This window comes from Procambarus clarkii, chromosome 37, assembly GCF_040958095.1.
Source record: "Procambarus clarkii isolate CNS0578487 chromosome 37, FALCON_Pclarkii_2.0, whole genome shotgun sequence".
NCBI lineage: Eukaryota > Metazoa > Arthropoda > Malacostraca > Decapoda > Cambaridae > Procambarus > Procambarus clarkii.
This window is the reverse complement of record NC_091186.1, coordinates 20,374,273-20,392,929: the sequence shown is the minus strand read 5'-3', so window position 1 is coordinate 20,392,929 and position 18,657 is coordinate 20,374,273. Positions and strand designations below refer to the sequence as shown.

At 43.1% G+C, this 18,657-nt stretch overlaps 1 protein-coding gene across 2 annotated transcripts in view; it reads left to right on the top strand.

The window, feature by feature from the left end:
* Nucleotides 1-18,657, top strand: part of LOC123765731 (protein turtle homolog B) — a 79,155-nt gene that overhangs the window by 36,678 nt on the left and 23,820 nt on the right. For both annotated transcript variants that reach the window (XM_069337233.1, XM_069337232.1), the window contains exon 3: nucleotides 5,655-6,136. In XM_069337233.1, coding sequence (XP_069193334.1) covers nucleotides 5,655-6,136 — 482 coding nt within the window. The remainder of the gene's footprint in view (nucleotides 1-5,654; nucleotides 6,137-18,657) is intronic.

Here is an 18,657-nt window from a genome sequence, read left to right as displayed (position 1 = left end):
GTCCTCGTGTGTCCTCGTGTGTCCTTGTGTGTCCTTGTGTGTCCTTGTGTCCTTGTGTGTCCTCGTGTGTCATTCTGTGTCCAAACCTGTCTCCTGAAGCCCACATAAAAAGAATTACATCAGCAGCATGCGCGAGGCTGGCTAACATCAGAACAGCCATCAGGAACCTGTGTAAGGAATCATTCAGACTCTTGTATACCACATATGTGAGACCAATCTTGGAGTATGCGGCCCCAGCATGGAGACCGTATCTTGAAAAAGTTCAGAGGCATGCCACTAGACTAGTCCCAGAACTATGAGGCATGAGTTACGAGGACAGGCTGCAGAAAATGCACCTTACGACACTGGACGACAGAAGAGTGAGGGAAGACATGATCACTACCAACAAAATCCTCGGGGAATTGACAGGGTAGACAAGGATAAAATATTCAACACTGGCGGTACGCGAACAATGGGACACAGGTGGAAACTGAGTACCCTAATGAGCCACAGGGACGTTAGAAAGAACTACTACAGTGTCAAAGTAGTTAACAGGTGGCAGAGTTAACATTAGGCAGAGATGTGGTGAGGCTGAGTCCATACACAGTTTCAAATGTAGATATGATAGAGCCCATTAGGCTCAGGAACCTGTACACCAGTTGATTGACAGTTGAGAGGCGGGACCAAAGAGCCAAAGCTCAACCCCCGCAAGCACAAATAGGTGAGTACAAATAGGTGAGTACACACACACACACACACACACACACACACAAACACACACACACACACACACACACACACACACGAACACACACACACACACACACACACACACACACACACACACGTGTGTGTGTGTGTGTGTATGGGAGACTTCAACCATAGGAAGATAGATTGGGAGAACAGAGACCCGCATGGAGGACAAGAAACATGGAGAGCTAAGCTGCTGGACGTGGCAACAAGAAACTTTCTAAGCCAGCACATCAAAGAACCAACAAGAATGAGAGGAGAAGATGAACCAGCAATGCTTGATTTGATATTTCAACCTGTTCTCTTAAAAAGAACGTCGCTTTTGGCCGTTTGCCCGTATGTTTACCCTAAATGAGTGGGATATAAGGGAAGTTAAGATGGAAGCGCCCTTGGGAATGAGTGACCAGAGTGTATTGACCTTTGAGTACCTGGTAGAGCTAGGAATTATCTCCCCTAAAAAAGAACTAGGAATCAAAAGGCTGACATACCGAAAGGGGAATTATGAACAGATGAGAAGTTTCCTAAGTGAAATACCTTGGGACACAGAATTCAGAGATAAGTCTGTACAGGGTATGATGGACTATGTTACCCAAAAGTGTCAGGAGGCAGTAAACAGGTTCATTCCGGCCCAAAGGGAAAAATCCGAGAAGCAACAGAAGAATCCATGGTATAATAGGGCATGCATGGAAGCGAAGAAACTGAACAAAAAGGCGTGGAGGAACTTCCGGAATAACAGAACACCAGAAAGCAGAGAGAGATACCAGAGAACCAGGAATGAGTACGTCAGGGGGAGAAGAGAAGCAGAGAAAAGTTTTAAAAATGATATGGCAAACAAAGCCAAGACCGAACCAAAGCTACTCCACAGTCACATCAGAAGGAAAACAACAGTGAAAGAACAGGTATTGAAACTTAGAACAGGCGAGGACAGGTATACAGAGAATGAGAGAGAGGTGTGTGAAGAACTCAACAAGAGGTTCCAGAAAGTCTTCACAATAGAACAAGGTGAGGTCATTGTGCTAGGAGAAAGGGAGGTAAACCAAGCGGCCTTGAAGAGTTCAAAATTACGAGAGAGGAGGTCAAGAGACACCTGCTGGATCTGGATATTAGAAAGGCTGTTGGTCCAGACGAGATCTCACCATGGATACTGAAAGAGTGTGCAGAGGCACTTTGCTTGCCACTCTCCATAGTGTATAGTAAGTCACTGGAGACGGGAGACCTACCAGAAATATGGAAGACGGCGAATGTGGTCCCAATATACAAAAAGGGCGACAGGCAAGAGGCACTGAACTACAGGCCAGTGTCCTTGACTTGTATATCATGCAAGGTGATGGAGAAGATCGTGAGAAAAAACCTGGTAACACATCTGGAGAGAAGGGACTTCGTGACAAATCGCCAACATGGGTTCAGGGAGGGTAAATCTTGCCTTACAGGCTTGATAGAATTCTACGATCAGGTGACAAAAATTAAGCAAGAAAAAGAGGGCTGGGCGGACTGCATTTTCTTGAATTGTCGGAAAGCCTTTGACACAGTACCGCATAAGAGGCTGGTACATAAGCTGGAGAGACAGGCAGGTGTAGCTGGTAAGGTGCTCCAGTGGATAAGGGAGTATCTAAGCAATAGGAAGCAGAGAGTTACGGTGAGGGGTGAGACCTCAGATTGATAGATTGACAGATATTGATGGCTACATGGATGAAACGAAAATGGATAGATGGATGGAAAAATGGACAGATAGATAAATTGATAGAAAAATGGATTAATATATGGATAAATAGTTGAATAGGTAAATGGACATTTAGATGGACAAATAGATAAATAGATAAACAGATAGATAAATAGATAGGCACTTTGGGATAACTTCACCCAAATTCATTGAAATTATGGTCTAGGGGAGCCGGTTGGCCGAGCGGACAGCACGCTGGACTTGTGATCCTGTGGTCCCGGGGTCGATTCCGGGCGCCGGCGAGAAACTATGGGCAGAGTTTCTTTGACCCTATGCCCCTGTTACCTAGCAGTAAAATAGGTACCTGGGTGTTAGTCAGCTGTCACGGGCTGCTTCCTAGGGGTGGAGGCCTGGTCGAGGACCGGGCCGCGGGGACACTAAAGCCCCGAAATCATCTCAAGATAACCTTAAGATAGGGTCCGGGATGAACACAAGGACGTCGGAGTCGTCATAAATCAAGAGAGGACCGCGTGCCAGCGAAACATTCAGACCCCCCTCGGCCATTTTGAGTACAGGCAGCTGTATAACATTGTCAAGTATTTGAAACTGAAAAATTAAAATCACTAATTGTTTATCTGATAACTAGATGAACCCGGCCACGCGTTGCTGTGGTTCAGCAACGCGTGTGCTTTGCCGAGTCACAGCAACCTTTCCCTGTTCCCCAGTCCTCCCCACCATTTCCCCCCTCCCCCGTCCCCTCGTCCTCCTAACCATTCCCCGCTCCCCTCTTCCCTTGTCCTCCCCACCATTCTCCATTCCCCTGTCCCCTCGTTCCCACCATCCCCTCGTCCTCCCAACCACTACCCCATCCCCTGTCCCCCTTGTCCTCCCCAACATACTTCTCTCCCGTCTCCTCATTCTCCCCATCAGTCCTCACTCCCTCGTCCGATGGATTCCCAAATGATCTGATGTTCCCATCAGAAAATTGGGAACATCGAATGATCTCATGATCCCATCACTGAAATATAAGAAAAACAGTTAAAAAAACGAAATGAAAAAAAAATAAAAATAAATTATACCCACAAAATGAAAGGTATGATAAACAACACAGCTCTATTCCAAAGCAATGTCATATAAAATAATTAAATCAAGTTGAAAATAAATTGAAATTTATGAAAATTCAATTTATCAATGTAATCAGAAACATTGAAATGGAATCAAATAATATTTATTACAGTGTGTGTGTGTAGCTCTTACGTCCAATAGATGGCACTGTTTTTCAAAAAAACATGTTTTTTTCCTGTCACAGATGAGGCATGTATATAGTAGGTATATAAAAATACGCGGCTATTCGAATGCAACGTTGTGTCAAAATTTCAAAGCAATCGGTAAGAAGGTTTCGAAGATTTCCCTCACATGAAAAACACAGTTTTTCCAAAAAATATGTTTTTCCAATCACAGACGTGACATCTATATAATATGGATATGAAACCCTGCTCGGATGCGAGTGGAACATTGTGTGAAAATTTCAAAGCAATCGGTGAAGAACTTTCTGATATTAGCGAATTTGAACATTTATATTTATATAGATAATATGAAACATTATACACTGATGCTGGGAATATTAATAGATTATTTTGTTATATTCATCATACCAGCTCAGCTCAGTCGCCTTAGAAGCATAATGATGTCTAAGCTTTGGTTGGTAAAGTCCAGCGTGGTTGTCTTAGGTTCTGTACACTGCCTGCTTAGGTGAGATGGATTGTATATGTTCATAGAGACACACTCTCACTAGGTTTATATTTTCTAACACCGGGTTTATATTCTCTAACACCGGGTTTATATTCTCTAACACCGGGTTTATATTCTCTAACACCGGGTTTATATTCTCTAACACCGTGTTTATATACTCTAACACCGGGTTTATATTCTCTAACACCGGGTTTATATTCTCTAACACCGGGTTTATATTCTCTAACACCGGGTTTATAGTCTCTAACACCGTGTTTATATTCTCTAACACCGTGTTTATATACTCTAACACTGGGTTTATATACTCTAACACCGGGTTTATATTCTCTAACACCGGGTTTATATTCTCTAACACCGGGTTTATATACTCTAACACCGGGTTTATATTCTCTAACACCGTGTTTATATACTCTAACACCGGGTTTATATACTCTAACACCGGGTTTATATTCTCTAACACCGGGTTTATATACTTTAACCGGTTTTATATACTCTAACACCGTGTTTATATTCTCTAACACCGTGTTTATATACTCTAACACCGGGTTTATATACTCTAACACCGTGTTTATATTCTCTAATACCGTGTTTATATACTCTAACACCGGGTTTATATTCTCTAACACCGTGTTTATATACTCTAACACTGGGTTTATATACTCTAACACCAAGTTTATAATACTCTAACACCGTGTTTATATACTCTAACACCGTGTTTATATATTCTAACACCAAGTTTATATACTCTAACACCGTGTTTATATATTCTAACACCAATTTTATATACTCTAACACCGTGTTTATATACTCTAACACCAAGTTTATATACTCTAACACCGGGTTTATTGAAACGCTTATTTTTATTTAAAAATAATAATTCTTTACAGCTGGACGTCAACGAGGCGTGGCTTGGTCAGGGAGAGTGTGCTGGCTCACACACCATAAATGCTGTACTGATTGTCGTCAGTGTTCTTGGGGTGGACGGTAGAGCGACGGACTAGCCTCTTGCAGGTCGGCGGTCAAACTCTAACCGTCCAAGTTATGGGGCACCATTCCTATTCCTTCGTCCTGTCCTCACTCCTTAATCTCTTACCCTTTCCCAGTAGCATATAGCACTTTCTCCTGATAGTTATCTTTGCTATCGTCAGTTGTATAATATAATATTAACTGCCACATGGGCGTTGCCATAGTTACTGCTGTGGTAATCTTCACACAGGACTGTACGAGCCAGAACTGTTATCTTCACACAGGACTGTACGAGCCAGAACTGTTATCTCCACACAGGACTGTACGAGCCAGAACTGTTATCTCCACACAGGACTGTACCAGCCAAAACTGTTATCTCCACACAGGACTATACCAGCCACAACTGTTATCTCCACACAGGACTGTTATCTCCACACAGGACTGTTATCTCCACACAGGACTGTACTAGCCAGAACTGTAATGGTAGTGTTATCTCCAACGAGTCCCAGATCTCAGTAGTTACAATGAAACTTTTGTCTTCTGACAGGACGCTACTTCCCAAAACTGCCCTACGCCAGGCCTTACTTAGAGGTGCCCAACCAGCTCTACAATCACCACCATCGCCAGAACCCCCACGAACGCTACCAGCATCACCACCACTTCCAGCAACAGCCATCACCACCGCACGCCACCACCACATCACACCACCACCACCACCACCACCATCATCATCACCATCATCACAACATCGACGCCCCCATTAAGCAGCGGCGGGCGAGCACGCAGGAGGATGCTGGCGGAGGCGACATATTCGGTGTGGCGGAGGAGGAGGAGGAGGAGGGAAGAGATCAGAGGGTGATAGCAGTGAGAGGCAGCAGTGACAGCTTCCTGGACCAGCCTCAGGAAGACCCTACTCTTGGGCCTCCTCCAGGACCCACCTTCGACCATAACTTACCCAGGAACATCACAATACAGTCAGGCAAGACGGCGGTGCTCTCCTGCAGAGTCTTCAATGCCAACGATAAGTCGGTAAGTCTTTCAAGAGTTTTCTTATATTGGCTGATTTTGTCTTTCACGATGGGAGGGTAGCGAGTCCACTATCACCACTCTGCCTGTGTGCAGTGCTATGGTTTTCGTTAGTTTGGTTTCTGTGAGTGCTATTATTTCTGGGTTTTCTTCTTGTGCCCATTCTCCAAGTTCACTCACTCTATTTGTGACCCCGTCTGTGTTTGCGTACATCACCTTGACGCTCACTTTCTTCTGTCCATTCATGTTTCCTCTCCTCCTTGGTGGGCTTCCTGCTGCTGGAGGCAGTTGGCCCATTGGTGTGGAGATTTGTGCGATGGTTAACAGGGCTTTGGAGGATTCCGGGCAGCGGGGTAGGGAAGAGAGGATAGGGAGATTATATATAGGGGTAGGGAAGAGGGGACGTCGTCACCTGTCAGTGGGTTAACCTTGTCTCACTCGTCACCTGTAAGTAGTTAACATTGTCTCACTCGTCACCTGTAAGTAGTTAACTTTGTCTCACTCGTCACCTGTAAGAAGTTAACCTTGTCTCACTCGTCACCTGTAAGAAATTAACCTTGTCTCACTCGTCACCTGTAAGAAATTAACCTTGTCTCTGTGTTTTTAACTTTGCACCAAATTATTGTGAAGAGAACAGTTAGTTTCATCACTACCCAAAAAGTACAGATTCATGAATTTGCTCTTCCTGTGCAAATAATATTTTCACGCATGTTTTAAGTGAAATATATATCAAAAGGGAAGGGGGTGGTAGGAGAAAAGCACACAGAAGCTGTATTGGAGGGGACCTAAACATTCCCTCCAATGCGTTATGTGTGGTTTCCTCCGAGGCTATGGGTCCCCCTTCTTCCAGCCAGAGGTGGTACTCCCTTCCTTATATCTATATAAATAAAAATGGTAATGTATGTTTGTGCATAATCGCTAATCTCCGAAAGTTCTTCACCGATTGCTTTCAAATTTTCACACAATGTTCCATTCGCAACCGAGCGGGTTTTTTTTATACATACTATATAGATGTCACGTCTGTGACGATAAAAAAAAAGACATGCTTTTTCTGAAAACTGTGTTTTTTCATGTGTTTTTCATATGAGGGAAATATTCGAACCCTTTTTACCGATTGCTTTAAAATTTTGACTCAACGTTCCATTCGAATAGGCGCGTGTTTGTATATACCTACTAAATTCCTGAATCACCTGTGACAAGAAAAAAACATGCTTTTTTGAAAAGCAGCGCCATCTGTTGGGCATAAGAACAACACACGCTATGTTCCGAAAGTTCTTCACCGATTGCTTTGAAATTTTAACACAGTATTCCATTCAAATACACGTTTGTTTTTATATACCTACTATATAGATGCCACATCTGTGACAGATAAAAACATGTTTTTTTGAAAAACAGTGCCATGTGTTGCATGTAATAGCAACACACGCTATACTAAATATGTTACTATTCTATTTCAATGTTTCTGTTGCATTGATAAATTGAATTTTCATAGATTTCGATTTTTTTAATTTTGATTTAATTATTTTGTGCAACATTGCGTTAGAATTGAGGTGTGTTGTTTACCATACCGTTCATTTCGTAAGTAAGTATATTTCTTTATTATTATTATTATTTTGTAGCTGTTTTTCTTATATTCCAGTGATGGGAACATCAAATCATTTGAGGTTCCCAATTTTCTGATGGGAACATCAGATCATTTGGGAATGCGTCGGACGAGGGAGTGGGGAATGGAGGGGAGGACGAGGGGGACGGGAGTGGGGGATGGTGGGGACGATGCAGGGACATGGGAGGGGGTAATGGTGGGAAAGATTAGGGGATAGGGGAGTTGGGAATGATGAGGATGAGGGGGACAGGGTAATGGAGAATGGTGGGGAGGACAGGGGGGGGGGAGTGGGGGATGGTGGGGAAGAAAAAGAGACGGGGGATGGGGGAAGGATCATGGGATGGAGGAGTGAGGAATAGGTGAGTGGACGACGGGACGGGGGAGTAAGGAATGGTTAGGAGCTCGAGTGGACGGGGGAGGGGGGGAACGATGGGGAGGACTGGGAGATGTGTTGCTGAGCCACAACAACGCTTGGCCAAGTACAGCTAGTATGTATAAATATGTATATATATATATATATATATATATATATATATATATATATATATATATATATATATATATATATATATTTTTTTTTTTCAATAGGGAAGGGAGTATATATATATATATATATATATATATATATATATATATATATATATATATATATATATATATATTATATTATATATATATATATATATATATATATATATATATATATATATATATATATATATATATATATATATATATATGCCATATAGGATTATAGAGAACAGTAGTATAATCCTTGATTAAGACGTGCAGCTGCGAGTAACGTTAACATACTGGACATAGCGGAGGATGTGTCTCATCAATTTAGAACATAACAATACCTGGTCCATTACACGCGAGGTAATCACATTACCTTTGGTCAGAGATATGCTGTATATGGTTCTGTTTACCTCTGTCTGTGTCTCTCTCTATCTCTCACTCCTCTCTCTATCACTCTTCCTTCTCTCTCTGTGTCCATATCTCACTCTTCCTCTATCTCTGTCTTGGTTCTATCTCTTGGTTCCCCCTCTATCTTTCACTGTTTCCTCTATATCATTCTCTATCTCTTGTTTCCTCCCCCCCCCTTATCTCACTCTTTCCTATATCTCTGTCTTTGTCTCTCACTCCTCCCTCCATCTCTGTCTCCAACTCTTCCCTCTTTTTTCTCTCCTCTTCTTTCAATCTCAGTCTCTATCTCACTCTTCTTTCTATCTCAGTCTCTATCTCACTCCTTTCTCTATCTCTCGCGTCGGTCTTGCTTCATGCAGGTCGGCGTATAATTCCCGATCATCCAAGTAGTTAGGCACCATTACTTCCCACTGTCTCATCCAAATCTTTATCTTGGCTCCTTCCTTGCAACCTGTCCTCTTAAAAATAACGTCGCTTTTGGCCGTTTGCCCGTATGGCCGAAAGTGGACGTAATTTGAAAACGAAAAATAAATGAAAATGAATTTGGGATTTTTTTTCAACAACAGTAAGTTAAGGGTCTTCTGATAGGTTAGGTGGGCAGGAAATTCTCATAAAGTTTCAAAACGTTATGAAAAACGTCAATTGAATGTTTCCTCTTCTAACCTTACCGAGTAGGCCGGACGACTTAAGCAGAAAACGGGACAGTACGTAACTTTTGTGAGTCGATTTCATTTCAAACTACGTCCACTTTTGGCCATAGCGGCGCATACGAGCCAAAAGTGACGTTATTTTTAAGAGGACGGGTTGTTCCAAGTGCAATAGAGTGGTAATGGCTTGGCGCTTTCTCCTGATATTTCCCCCTTGCTTCTATATCTCACTCCTTCCTTCATCTCTCACTCTTCTCTGTCTCTGTCTCTATCTCTCAGTTTTGCCTCTATCTCTTCCCGCCAAACACACACCGAAACTACGACGTTGCTACAACGTTCGAACAAGTTTTAACACCTCCTAAACCAGTTATAACAACCAATATAACAAGTTGTAACAACGTTCTAATACGTCATAAACACGTTAAGCCAAGATGTAACAACTTTATTACAAGTTGTAACGAGCGGAAAATAGAGATAGTTACGGTTTGTGTTTCCAGGGTTCCTCTGCCTTCTTATTGTTGAAACAGGAACTCTAGACCGTGAGGGTTGTGTAGGTGTGGCCAGTGGAACTATAAGGAGTACCAAGGGTGAGTATACTCTGGCCAAGGGTGAGTATACTCTGGCCAAGGGTGAGTATACTCTGGCCAAGGGTGAGTATACTCTGGCCAAGGGTGAGTATACTCTGGCCAAGGGTGTGTACCCTGGCCAAGGGTGAGTATACCCTGGCCAAGGGAGGGAGCCGGTCGGCCGAGCGGACAGCACGCTGGACTTGTGATCCTGTGGTCCTGGGTTCGATCCCAGGCGCCGGCGAGAAACAATGGGCAGAGTTTCTTTCACCCTATGCCCCTGTTACCTATCAGTAAAATAGGTACCTGGGTGTTAGTCAGCTGTCACGGAGCTGCTTCCTGGGGGTGGAGGCCTGGTCGAGGACCGGGCCGCGGGGACACTAAAAAGCCCCGAAATCATCTCAAGATAACCTGTTGTCACGTGTCAGGTCAGCTGAAGCATCATCCTAGAAGCTGATTAAAATGATTATCACATGATTTATATCCACCAGGAGTAACCTAAATGTAATGGTACTTGGTACTAAAGTGTAATCATGCACGGTGGCAGGGCCACTGTGCATGATTACGGACGTGAGACAAAGGTGAGTCAGCCTGAGTATGAATGATCGCTGGTAATGTTCGTGAGAAACTCAGCAAAATAACAACACTAATGTGGAAGAAATATTACAAAATGCAGAATAGATGCAGGGAAAAGTTTAGGTGCCATAGGCACGATCAGAGACCAATGTGTGAATGTCCTGGAGTTCTACTGAACACACGAGGGTTTCCTGAGGCTTCAGCTGTAGCTGGACCAGGATGTTCACACAATATTCCCCCCCTCCCCCCCATGCACTCTGGCTCTGTCATCCAGGAATGTTCTACCTCAACTACCTACCATGCGGTGTATGACTGGGAACTCCCGCCGCACAGGTTCGAACCCTCATCACGGCTCCAACGGATTTTTTCATTGATACACCACGTTAGTGTGAATACTCTCGGTGTGTAATAATAATAATAATAATAATAATAATAATAATAATAATAATAATAATAATAATAATAATAATAATAATAATAATCTTTTTTCAAAAAAATAAGTCTACAAAAAACATAGGAGTAAAGTTCAATTGTAGGGACAGACAAACATTTAACTAAAGGTGTGAGGGGGAGGTAAACACTTAACACTAAAGATGGAGTAAGTTAACAAGGTGAGAACGTTCAGGGAAAATAACAAATGCAAAAATAAGAATGCAAAAATGTGATACTAAAGGATAACAGGCAAGACTATTACCATATGGAGTCAGTGGTTGTAGCAACAGTACAGTAGTTTATTTACATTAATAACAGAATTGAATTACAAGGTGTAGTTTAGAACAGCAACTGAACTCTTTCTCATACCATTTTTTTTTTTTTTTTTTTTTTTTTAGATATATACAAGAGTTGTTACATTCTTGTACAGCCACTAGTACGCGTAGCGTTTCGGGCAGGTCCCTGGAATACGATCCCTGCCGCGAAGAATCGTTGTTACAACCAAGTACACATTTTACTGTTGCGTTAAACAGAGGCTACAGTTAAGGAATTGCGCCCAGTAAATCCTCCCCGGCCAGGATACGAACCCATGACATAGCGCTCGCGGAACGCCAGGCGAGTGTCTTACCACTACACCACGGAGACTGCTATTTCTTGGAACATAACAGAACACTGAGTAATAGGTAATTTAAGATTAATAGGACCAACATTAAAACTAAACAAGGAACACAAAAGAAACGAATAAACACTTTAACAAGGAAATACAAGAAATTAGTTGTTAATAAATGTAGAAAGCACAATATTCTTAGTAAATTAACATTTAAGATAACATTAACACAAAAATTATTAAGAGGGAAACTGTTAGTGAAACTAGTTACATGGTATTGATTATAAGATAATTATTACATGATATTAAGTAAATATCCCTTAGTCTCTCTTTAAAACTGGTTGGAAGACACAGCTTTTAATTACATTTGGGAGGTCATTCGACATGTTGGGACCTTGGATTAGCACAGCATTTCTGCTCTGGTTGAGTCTCACTCTAGGAATATGGAAGAGGTATTTGTATTTCATGTGGTGACCGTCAGTTCTATGAGAGCTTTCTAGTAACGCTTGAAATCAGGATTAGCATTGTAGTTCATCAGTGTGTTTACTAGTTGTGTTTACTAGTTGTGTTTTTGCGGGGGTTGAGCTTTGCTCTTTCGGCCCGCCTCTCAACTGTTAATCAACTGTTTACTAACTACTTTTTTTTTTTTTTTTTTTCCCACACCACACACCCCCCCCCCCCCCCCCCAGGAAGCAGCCCGTGACAGCTGACTAACTCCCAGGCACCTATTTACTGCTAGGTAACAGGGGCACTTAGGGTGAAAGAAACTTTGCCCATTTGTTTCTGCCTCGTGCGGGAATCGAACCCGCGCCACAGAATTACGAGTCCTGCGCGCTATCCACCAGGCTACGAGGCCCTACGAGTGTGTCATTGGTGTAGAGAAGACTTGAGAGTATGTGCAGAGACTTGATATTTAACATATTCAAAGATTTCAGTAAGGGGAACAGAGTGGTGTCTGGGACTGGAATTGCTGAATGTTCTAATGGCTGAATTTTGTTGAGTAATTAGTGGTCGGAGGTAATTTAGGGTGGTGGATCCCCAGGTACAGACACAAGAGGTGAGATATGGATAAATGAGGGAATAATACAGAGTAACTAATGCAGGGCGAGGAACATGGTATCTGACTTTGGAGAAAATGTCTACTGTTTTAGAAACCTTTTTGGTAATATCTTGTATATGACAATGGAAATATAGTTTGTTATCAGTGTGAACACCGAGGAACTTCCCATCTACTCTGCTCGCAATTTGGGTATTTTTAATTATCAGATTAATTTGATTACCAAACAAAATGTAAAATGTCTTGTCGATGTTAAGGGTAAGTTTGTTAGCAGTCAACCACAAATGGACTTGATGTAGTTCAGTATTCACCTATTCGTTTGCCTTGTTCGGGTAGAAGGTAGACACAGTAGTCGCTTCTGTATATATTTATTGACTGAGATAACAAGGTATATATCTGCCTAGCCGAGGTCCTTCTACTCTGAGCCTGTGAGGATAACTGAGGCTGCTGGGAGCATGCTTGATGCTCCTCTGTCTGGCATGACGTCAGAGGCCTACTCGCCTGTGATTGGTTACATTTCAACTGACAGAATTTGAGTATAACACACCGTGTCATTTAGAATACGTGGTCTAGCATGTGAGAAAATGAAGGTTGTGTCATCAGCAAATATAATTGGCTTCAAAGGATGTGTGGTATTTGTAAGGTCATTGATATATAAAAGAAAGAGGAGAGGACCAAGTATACTACCCTGGGGTCTGGGAAAGACCCCAAGAAATGCAGGAGATCTCTCGTTGCAGTTAGTTGTTTTATCTCTGTAGTAGTTTGTAGCCTGATCTTCCAGTATCATCTACGTATATAGTATGAGATACCTCACTCGTCTCCTTCTCATAGTGTACAAAGTACGATTGTACCAAAAGTTTAAATTCTTTATCATGTCTATGCGTGCAGTGCATTTTCTCTGTATTCCCTCTATTTCAGAAATATCTCTTGTTATGAAAAGGGAAGTGAGTACCTAGCAGGACTCAAGGCGGTAAAGTGGAGTAATATTTTTTTTTTTTCTTTTGAGATATATACAAGAGTTGTTACATTCTTGTACAGCCACTAGTACGCGTAGCGTTTCGGGCAAGTCCTTAATCCTACGGTCCCTGGAATACGATCCCCTGCCGCGAAGAATCGTTGTTACAACCAAGTACACATTTTACTGTTGCGTTAAACAGAGGCTACAGTTAAGGAATTGCGCCCAGTAAATCCTCCCCGGCCAGGATACGAACCCATGACATAGCGCTCGCGGAAAGCCAGGCGAGTGTCTTACCACTACACCACGGAGACTGCTTTTAGGATCACTCTGGTGGAATCCTTGGATTTTAGAGTTCTTATTTCGCATCGTGTAATTTGCCAGCCTGAATGGCTTTGTTATGTTCACTAAAGGCTCACTCACTGACACCAGTATTCCCAGATCCTTTACGTGTTGTTTTCCTGCTTTGGAGAGAACCTATGCTGTCTTGTACCTTGTATTTCGCTTGATATCTGAATTTTTATCGTATGCAAGTATTTGGAATTTATCACCGTTAAACATCATTATATTCTCCATTGCCCAATCAAAGACTTTATTATTATCAACTCGTATTTTGCAATATATTCTTCAGTGGAAATGAAGTATGCTGATTTTTCTATCATGCACAAAGGATGACTCAAAGCTTTGATATATATTTTGTTCCAATGTGAGATATGGAAATGTGAACAACAGTGGTGCAAAAGTCTTGGGGTTTAGACTTTCAGTGTGATTGGACTTGATATTGTTTAACAGCTGGTTTTTGTATTGTGTTTGGCAGGAAATTAAGAAGTACAGTTAACAAGTAAATAAGTTACAATCCATTTTCATTCCTTTGTTACTTCTACTGATCATATTTTATGGATTATTATTATAATGTTACATATATCAAGCGCCTTATCAATGTCCTTGTATAACACATCTGTACTTTACTGTTCTTCTAAAGCTTCCGTGACTTTTCATAGTGGTTGAGTAATTACAGAAGACACAATCTTCCTGTTCTAAAAGCCAAAGCCACCCCTATTATATTTCCTCTATTGAACACCATAACAAACTAGCAAACACAATACCTTTGTTCTCTCTCTTAGTGTTCGTGGTGAGATTGACTGGTCCTATTGTCTTTTCCATGTCCAGTTGAGCAAATGCTTTCTAACCTCATCTTTGGTAATATCATATTCCTCGACTGCTGCTTGGCTTAATGCAACCCTTCTATTTCACGTACTTTTCCTTGCTCGAGTTTGAAGATCGACTAGATCTTTTTGTTGAAGATCTTCTGGATCTTGTTGTTGAAGATCTTCTGGAATGTCTTGTTAAATCTTCACACACACCTCCTTGTCATTCTCAGGAAGCTTCTCCTCCCCTTTTCTCCGTTTCGTCACCTGTTCCTTCATTGTTTTTTCCCTGTTGTTAAGCAGCTTAGGTTGTGTCTTTGCTTTTTTTTTGCTATGTCATTTTCTTACTGTTTATCCATTTTTCTTTTAAGATTTAAGTACTCATTTCTGACTTTCTGGTACCTTTTTCTGCTTTCTGGAGTTTTTCAGTAGTATCTCCATGATCTTCGACTAATTAGCTTAGATACCTTATATCTCTTATTAAACTATGGGCTCCTCCTCAATTCATTCTTTTCTTTGTGCACTGGAACAAACTTGTCTTTTGCTTCCTAGTTCTTCCATGTTATGTATTAGGAAATGTTTTGTAAGTTTTGATCTCTTCTACGCTTCACCTGGACTCTAGGAGACTCGAACTGCGGATCCCACACATGTGAGACCGAAGCTCCATCGACCGAGCTATTGAGTGGTCTTAATAAGGAAAGTTTCCAGAAGCCGCAGCATCCTGCTGCCAAGCTGAATTATCAACTTTCCCTGAACTACTGCTGAAGCTCAGAGGAATTACTGACCCGCGACAACCTCTGTAAACTGCCTAAGTTTATGTTGCTTTCCACGTAAGTGTGGATGATAATTCTCTGTTTTCTCAGTTCTCTTTCTTATTGGTATTGCTATTAGTAATATTTTCATTTCGTCATAATTTTCATTTGGTATACCAGTTTATGCTTTCTGATCCCTTCTTTTGACTGCTATTCCTACTTACATGAGACACTCACACATGTATTCATACACTCACACATCTATACAATATGGTTGCTCTTTTCACCATGGAGGCTTCCAATATGAGTCCCTATATGTCTGACTCATTCAGTGTATCAGGTGAAGTCTGCTTGACTCTTCATTACCTGTCATTCACGTGGGTCTCCTGCATGAGTCCCCGCGGAGAGTTTTGTTATCCCAGTCTATCACTCCATTGTTGAAGTCTCCCATGATTAGCAGTCGGGAACTATTTCTTCAGGCGACAGAGGCTGCTTTCTATTTTACAAATAATTACCATTCTTTGGTGGTGGTCTTTCTTGTGTTTGTATCTTCTGTCATTTAGTGAAGAGTTACATATGTCTGCTACAGTGGATGGGGATATTTGATGGGGGGGAATATTTCACAGCGAAGAGGAGGATAAAGTGGGCAGCTCAGAAGGGTATTTGAGTTCATGAGTTGTGGAGGGGGTGGGGGCTATCTTGAGTTACATGGTGGGGGGCAGGGCGGGTATGGGATCGGTAGGGGGAAGGGGATCTATGGAATGGGAGGAAGACTGCAAGAAGGGTGAGTTGGAGAGTGGCTACCGTTTCTGGTGCACTTATGTCTGGGTAGTTACTGGTCTGCTGGTGGAGGGGTGCCCCATCCCCCCCCCTCTGCTGGTGGAGGGGTCCACCATCCCCCCTCTGCTGGTGGAGGGGTCCCCCATCCCCCCCCCCTCTGCTGGTGGAGGAGTCCCCCATCCCCCCTCTGCTGGTGGAGGGGTGCCCCATCCCCCCCTCTGCTGGTGGAGGGTCCACCATCCCCCCTCTGCTGGTGGAGGGGTGCCCCATCCCCCCTCTGCTGGTGGAGGGGTCCCCCATCCCCCCTCTGCTGGTGGAGGAGTCCCCCATCCTCCCTCTGCTGGTGGAGGAGTCCCCCATCCCTCCACTGCTGGCGGATGGGTCCCCCATCCCCCAGCTGGCTAGTTCAGTTTTCCGCTTCCAGTGAAGTGCTTTCATAGCATATTCCTGCAACGCTTGCCTAGGGTTTGGGCCGCTGTGAAGAATCTCTGCAGATGAGGGATGACTTGGCACGAAGGGCTCCAAAACAATTTAATATCCGGTATTCTGAGGGTATATTGTCTCATGCTGGTCTGAGTGGAGGTTATTGGGCTTTATGTCTCCTCTTGACAGTTCCAGGTAACTCTGAGGGTTTCCATTATTTTGGTAAATTTCAACAATAAACGTAAAGAGAGAGACAGATACAGAGAGAGACAGAGAGACAGAGAGAAAGAGAGAAAGAGAGAGACAGAGACAGAGAGACGGAGAAAAAGAGAGAGAGAGAGAGAGCAAGGCGTGTAGGAAGCAGAAGAAGGAGTTGAATAGATGTCGTACATTATTAATAAGGAATCAACTATTGTCAGAAACAAGATGGCGGGGGTGGGGGGGAGCGCCGATTCCCCCAGTAATTTTGCACAAGCCGTCTCCCCCAGCGGCCCACACCCGGTGTGGGGGCGGCGGCCCCCGCCCACCGCTGCTCCACCGCTATATTGCAACCATAAAATAACCCCGATATACTCTCCACCTGCAGCCACTTCCGCGGCCGACACTGCCACAGTTTACCACCACCTTGCACTACCACAGTTTACCTTCACCTTGCACTACCACAGTTACATTCACCTTGCACTACCACAGTTTACCATCACTTTGTGCTACCACAGTTTACCACCACCTTGCACTACCACAGTTTACCATCACTTTGTGCTACCACAGTTTACCAATCACCTTGCACTACCACAGTTTACCTTCACCTTGCACTACCACAGTTTACCTTCACCTTGCACTACCACAGTTTACCTTCACCTTGCACTACCATAGTTTACCACCACCTTGCACTACCACAGTTTACCTTCACCTTGGACTACCACAGTTTACCTTCACCTTGCACTACCACAGTTTACCTTCACCTTGCACTACCACAGTTTACCATCGCTTTGTGCTACCACAGTTTACCACCACCTTGCACTACCACAGTTTACCATCACTTTGTGCTACCACAGTTTACCAATCACCTTGCACTACCACAGTTTACCTTCACCTTGCACTACCACAGTTTACCTTCACCTTGCACTACCACAGTTTACCTTCACCTTGCACTACCATAGTTTACCACCATCTTGCACTACCACAGTTTACCTTCACCTTGCACTACCACAGTTTACCTTCACCTTGCACTACCACAGTTTACCTTCACCTTGCACTACCATAGTTTTACCATCACCTTGCACTACCACAGTTTACCACCACCTTGCACTACCACAGTTTACCATCACTTTGTGCTACCACAGTTTACCAATCACCTTGCACTACCACAGTTTACCTGTGTCATTCACCCAACTTCACCTCCCACACCTGTGTCATTCACTCAACTTCATCTCCCACACCTGTGTCATTCACTCAACTTCACCTCCCACACCTGTGTCATTCACTCAACTTCATCTCCCACACCTGTGTCATTCACTCAACTTCATCTCCCACACCTGTGTCATTCACCCAACTTCACCTCCCACACCTGTGTCATTCACTCAACTTCACTTCCCACACCTGTGTCATTCACTCAACTTCACCTTCCACACCTGTGTCATTCACTCAACTTCACCTCCCACACCTGTGTCATTCACTCAACTTCACCTCCCACACCTGTGTCATTCACTCAACTTCACCTCCCACACCTGTGTCATTCACTCAACTTCACCTCCCACACCTGTGTCATTCACTCAACTTCACCTTCCACACCTGTGTCATTCACTCAACTTCACCTTCCACACCTGTGTCATTCACTCAACTTCACCTCCCACACCTGTGTCATTCACTCAACTTCACCTCCCACACCTGTGTCATTCACTCAACTTCACCTCCCACACCTGTGTCATTCACCCATCATCATCATCCTCACCATTGCTTGATGAAGCATAATATTATGCAGACGAAGTTCAGTACGACTCCTTGATCACTTATATTTAACTCAATTATTGTAACCTAAAATGCATCATAAA